This window comes from Nicotiana tabacum, chromosome 6, assembly GCF_000715075.1.
Source record: "Nicotiana tabacum cultivar K326 chromosome 6, ASM71507v2, whole genome shotgun sequence".
NCBI lineage: Eukaryota > Viridiplantae > Streptophyta > Magnoliopsida > Solanales > Solanaceae > Nicotiana > Nicotiana tabacum.
The window spans coordinates 166,854,797-166,861,251 of NC_134085.1; the positions used below are offsets into that span (position 1 = coordinate 166,854,797).

General features: G+C 39.6%; 1 protein-coding gene across 1 annotated transcript; it reads left to right on the plus strand.

Annotated features, from left to right (window-relative positions):
• Positions 1–3,354: 3,354 nt before the first annotated feature.
• On the plus strand, positions 3,355–6,152 carry LOC107761345 (G-type lectin S-receptor-like serine/threonine-protein kinase At4g03230). The gene is made up of 7 exons (XM_075256168.1): positions 3,355–3,400; positions 4,131–4,250; positions 4,373–4,530; positions 4,645–4,699; positions 4,939–5,176; positions 5,594–5,741; positions 5,844–6,152. Exons 1-7 carry the CDS (start codon positions 3,355–3,357, stop codon positions 6,150–6,152), a joined length of 1,074 nt encoding a protein of 357 aa, XP_075112269.1.
• Positions 6,153–6,455: the final 303 nt, after the last annotated feature.

The window sequence follows — 6,455 nt, forward strand, 5'->3', positions numbered from 1 at the left end:
TGACAAATACCAAAGATCGGCTCAAAAAGGAGTGAAATCTTCCAAGTGTCAAAAGACAACTGAAAGGGGGAACAAAATGACATGTGCGGTCCGCACTGTTTTGTCACGCGGCCGCACAGGAGAGTTCAGAGGCTGGGCATTTTCAAGGTCAACCTGCGCTGTCCGCACTATTTTGCCACGCGACCGCGCAGAAAAGTTCGGAGGCCATGCCATTTTTAAGTCAAGATGCGCGGTCCGCGCCCCTTTTCACGGGTTCCGCGCCCCTTTTTACGCGGTCCGCGCCTAAGAGTGTCAGAGATCCAATCATTCAAGGAAAAAGCCCAAGCGGCCGCACACCTAATCAGTGCGGTCCGCGTGGATGAAGTTCACGCGGCTGCGCGTCACATTTGTGCTGCCCGCGTCCCCAGTGCCAGAAGCAAGATATGAAGACCCAAAACCCTACGCGGTCGCGCGTCATTTGTGCACGGTCCGCGCCAGACCCTCAGGGGTATTTTTGTCTGGTTTTTCCTGTGTAGTATAAATAGAACATTTTACTTTTTAGGATCAGTTTTTTTTTGGAGTTTTGGTTTCGTATCAGATAGCAGCTGAACTCGAGATTTCATGGTTTTAGCCTAATTTGGGCAATTTTTTCTAGTATTAATGTGGAATTGAGTAGATTAACATTGTATTTAATTAGTATGTCAATTTCATCTACTATTTCTTCAATTTCTGTTTCTATTATGGCTAGCTAAACCCATTAGCTAGGGTTGTGGCTCAACCCTAGTGTGGATAATTAATGGGTGTGATTGTTTAGTGCATGAATGATGTTGGGTATTTGTTATTTGGATTAATCTTATGTTTTCATTAAGATTTTGTGGTTGCAAACACTAAGTCTAGCTTAGTGAGTCTTGACTCTTCTTGAGAAAGAGAGTCTATGACCCCAAGATTAATTCCAACAAGGAATTGGGATGGACCCTTGAGAATGATAGTCCCAATTAACGGGTTAAACTTCGAGAGAGTAATTACCCAACTTGAACCATAAGTTTCTTGGGTAAATTGACCTACCCAATTGGTCTCGAGAGAGTCAATTGGGCAAAATCACTCTCTCTACCGAGAGGTGTGAGAGTGGGTGCAAAAGTGCAACAGTTATAGTATAAGTCCCATATTCATCATTCTTGCATTAGGAATCTCTACCCGTTAGTTGACCACCTAGATGCATGCCACGACCCTAGTGCCTTTCTCTATATTGCATACAACTTAGAATCAATATCTTAGCCTAACTTAGCTTTAAATTTGTAGTTGCTATATTATAGTTGATAATCAAAAGAAAACCAAAAATGTTAGAAGATCAATTAGGAGCTAAAACATAGTCCTAGACCATACAAACACTCAACTCCAAATTGAAGCTCCTTGTGGAAACTTGACCCCGATACCGCTATTGGGTAAAAGTATTAGCGCCCACTCTTCCTTAGGTTGAGTCCGCTGCGATCAACGCCCATTGCCACAACTGCCCGCTTTGTCAAGTCTCCCTCAACTTGATCAAATATGCCCGCATCAATTGCTATTGCTTGTCTCACACTGCCTTGCCTTGTCTTATCATGTCTTTGACGCTGCTTGACATGGCTTTACCTTGCCATTGTTATGCCAACCCGCACATCTAAGTGAAATGTGCCTTGCCTCCGTTCAAGGTACATTTGTCAACCCCGCATAGTCCGTCATGCCGAGCTGCCCGTCATGATGTTGCCCCAATTTTCAGGTTGTGTGCCAAGTCCATAATGAAAATCCTTGTCACGACCCACACCTGCTGAGGACCTTTGTCAAGGGGCTAACAAACCACCCCCACCCGAAGAATTCGTCGTCCTCGACGAAGCAGTTTCCGCATTTTTCAGCACTACCATAGGTCCTAAATATGCTGTTGCCTGCTTATGTTCTTCCTCATTCGGCTCATCTTCACTCTTTTCTTCAGCAAACAAAGTAAAAATCCGTTCAAGTTTTGGACAGTCCCTCCGCCATGTGTGGTCCTTTGCAAATAAAATAGCCATTAAACTGTTATCAATCCTGTGTGGAAACACAAAATTAGGAGGAAACTAAAGAAAAATTGTTAGAAGGAAAAACTAGAACAAAAAACAGTAAACAATAAGAAATATTCCGAGTCCACAATTTTCTTGTGCGTCCTTAAGGAATTTTAACCCCCTCACACGTTGCCAAGGTAATGGATTAAATCCTCCCAGGATAAAACGGAATAAACCTTCCTGCAATAGTGGTAATACAAACTGTAGGATACCAAGGAACTCAAAGAACGGAGCAAAATCACACTTGCGAATTTGAGAGAGAGAGACTGTGAATTAGGATGCAGTGTATTCAGAAAGAAAGAAGTTCTGGAGTGTTTTTCGTATATCGAAAATGGAGCCTTGCCTCAGAATTTATAGGCAATTATCAGAAGAGGTGTCTCGAAAAGGTGCCTTTTCAGAAGAATACGCTGCCTGCCGTGGTTCTACCGCGACCGCGGCAAAACCGCGGTCAGAGAGGCCCTCTGAATCTTCAGCAGGATTCTGGCATATTTTCAGCAGTGATTTGACATTTAATTAATTATTAAATAATTAAATAAATTTTGTCCAAAAAATAATCTTATCGATCGATCCAAAGCCAAAGCCGAGCCGAGCGAGCGACGACGACGACGGCGCGAGGGTTCATTCTCTTCAACTCCTTTTAAGAGCTTTAAGAAGTGATTCTATATATAAGCACACAAATGTGGTTGTCCCTCACCAATGAGGGACAAAGTGCAAGACAAAAGTTCACTTCTTCAAATTTTTTATTTTCCCTCCATTTTATTTCCCTCAATTTTCAATTCACACTTCTTCTACTTTAAAGCCCAATGGCTTAAAGTCCAACACAAACTTGCTGTTTTGTCCCTTGTTTGTCAAAGGTCCAGCACATTGCTTTCCCTTTTCATTGCCATTTCCCTCAACAGCATTACCCTTGTCATTTTCATTTTTCCTCCACTCTTTTGCCTTGTCCTTGTTCCCGTTTTTGGACTTTGAAGTAGTAGAGAAATCAGAACCATCCTGTCCCAATCGAAAATCACTCAATGCATCCGTAGCAGCGATGGCACTAGGAAGGTCTTTCACATTTTGCCTTTGGAGTTCTATTGCACCGACGACTGCAACCTGTATTTCACATTAAACTAATGGCTTCAAATTCATATAAAAAAGCTTTACAATCCTAATCATATTATACTACATTTGGTCTATTTCAAATGTCTTGAGGCTTTGACACACATAAAGTAAGAAAATCATTTACTAATAACGTTAATCATTAAAAGGTTACTTGACTAAACTACGCTTTGTCGCCCCCTCTCCAAATTGCAGAATTGAAATGTCACAAAAGAATGAAGAATATGGCTCTTGGCTGGAGAGTGCAGGTTTGACATAAATGTCGATAATCTACTCTAAATTTAGCCGTTTGACAATGAGTTGCATATTCCCTTCACCATTTCAGAAAATTATACCAAAAGTCCGAGTTGTTATTCACGTATGCAGAGGGGCTAAAGCTTTACCATTGCATGTGACAAAACTGGCCTCACAAACTTAAGAAAATAACAGAATGTGATTCTAATTTTGAGTTTTCCCCAATTATATGAAAAGAGGAGATAATTCTTCTGAGTAGACATATATTTCTATTTTTACTACAAGTCTAGAACTCCGGTAGCTGTTTTCATGGTTATAAATTGACATACAAATAGCATCCTAGAACTTCTTGTTACTCTCGGACACCACTGTTATATAATCTAAGTTTGAAGATTGTCTTAAACAATGGACTCTTCCGTATCTCAAGTTTGTTGTACTAAATAAGTGATGGTCTTTGTTTAATTATCAAGGCATTCTACTCATAAGGGAACATGAAAAGTTTTATTTTGTGTCTCATACAACTTACACTAGTTGTATGAGGCTCATTGTTGTCTCACAAATTTATGGACCCCAATCTTTACACTTCTGGGTCCACAAAAATGTGGGTCCACAAAATTGTGAGACAAAAAAGTTGTCTCATACAACTACTGTCAGTTGTATAGTTGTATGAGACACAAAATAAAATTTTCCGGTAACAGTTGATTTCAGTGGTGAATTGACCGACTATACATTTTCTATTTTCAGGTGGAAATACTTCGAAGCCAAAGCTAATTAGCATTAAAATAAGTGTTATAGCACTGTTGGCTACTGTACTGGCAGGAACTGGTTTTTACCTTGTGAAAAGCAGAAGACGAATAGCGAAAGGTAAAAAGATATTGGTGTTTTGGATTTAAAAGAAAGTAATTCTTTCAGCTAACGGATCAAAAGTTGAATCTTTTCATATGGGGATGGAAGTAGTCAAGAAACTCAATTGCTCAACATGATAGAAGAAACACTTGCTGAAGACTTATCGAATGATGATTTTCGCTCAGAAGCGAGGTCCATAGAGTTTCCAGTTGTAAAACTAGACCTCATTAGAGCAGCTACAGAAAATTTTTCTGAAGAAAACAAACTCGGAGAAGGTGGATTTGGTCCAGTGTACAAGGTAACAGTTCCTATAAATTATCATATTTTAAAACATATTATCTTAATATAATGAATCTAGCTGCTAGAGGACGTCAATTTGTCCAGTCATTTGATGTTGTGTATAACATTCCAGGGAACACTAACCAATGGCATAACAATTGTGATCAAGAGGCTCTCCAGAACATCTGGTCAAGGGCTGAAAGAGTTCAAGAATGAAGTCGTCTTAATCGCCAAATTATAGCACAGAAATCTCGTGAGGCTCTTGGGTTGCTTCTTAGAGAGAAATGAAGCATTGCTTATCTATGAGTTCATTCCCAACAAAAGCTTGGACTTCTTCCTCTTCGGTTTGTCCTTTACTTATTTGGTTAATCAGTGTACCGCAATGGAGCAATTGTTCACTAACTTCATTCTTTACTTCTCTTTTTAGATTCAAGAGAAAATGAGATTCTGGATTGGAGACAGCGTCTCCACATTATTAAGGGAATAGCCAGGGGAATTCTGTATCTGCATGAGGATTCTAGACTAAGAATCATTCATAGGGACCTAAAAGCTAGCAATGTTTTACTGGACAAAGATATGAACCCGAAGATATCAGAATTTGGAATGGCAAAGATGTTTAGCGGAAATCAATGTGAAGCCAATACAAATAGAGTTGTTGGAAACTAGTAAGACTCTGATTCAAGCTCTGCACTTGTCATCACTCTTGAGTTTTTCTTCTATCAAAAATTCGAAATTTACATTGTCTGATATATTTTTAGAACATAAAAGATGTGTCATCTTGTGCCTTTAAGTCCTACGATCAGAATATCTCAAAATGCAGAGCTCAAAGAGGAAGAACTAGCCTGCACATGAGGAGTATGCTGAATACAAATTATTGTTAAATAAATAAACGAACATGTGCTCTTTCTCTAAAACACGCTTTTAGATGAAGTGCTAACATAATTTAAACATATTTGATATTAGAAATTACAGGCTAGATAACTGGAGATGATGCAAGAATCTGTTGGTATTGTGTAAAACGACATCATGCTATAAGATTGATGGTCAAGTACAACATTTACTTCAATCTGCCAATTTTACAGTGGATATATGGCCCCTGAGTATGCAATGGAAGGACTCTTTTCTACTAAATCAGACGTTTTCAGCTTTGGAGTTCTGGTGCTTGAGATAATAAGTGGGAGGAAGAACACTGGCTATATTTCTGAACATGGTCAGAGCCTCCTTAATTTGGTAAGTGTATTTCTCTCCATTTTTTGTTTCGAAGTCGGCTAGTTTTTTGTTATGTAAATTTCAACTTGCATAAATCATCCTGAGACCATCTTGAAAATATAGGCATGGAAATTGTGGTGTGAAGGGCAAGGATTAGAGCTTATGGACCCTGGCTTATCGCAGTCCTGTGTGGCAGCTGAGATAACAAAATGCATCCATATTGGACTGCTCTGCGTTCAACAAGATCCAGCAGATAGACCTACCATGTCCGCAGTAGTTTTTACGCTGGAAAATGACCCTCAAACGCTTCCACAACCATCGCAGCCTGCATTTTCTATTGGGCGAATTGTCGTGAGATCAGCTGAGCCTCGATCTAATGATCAATTATGCTCCAATAACGAGGCCACTTTGTCAATTCTATCACCCAAATAACGTTTGAATCTGATAAGTATAGACCGTCAATTCTTCCACAAGGGCTTGTTCCATTCGCAGTAAGTTGATGCAGAGATTATAATAGAAAACTTACAATTCCAAGATATATAATTACCGTATTATTTAGTGCATGTACATTTCCTCGTGGATGTTTTGGTCCACACTACTACGAAGGGATATACGTATGTATTGTTGAAGTTTGGCAAAATGCCAAAGTCCCACATCAGTTGGGAGAAGAGTTGGGGGGATTTTTCCCCCTATAAAAGAAGGCCTAATGTTTAGGATTTAAACACACCTCTCATT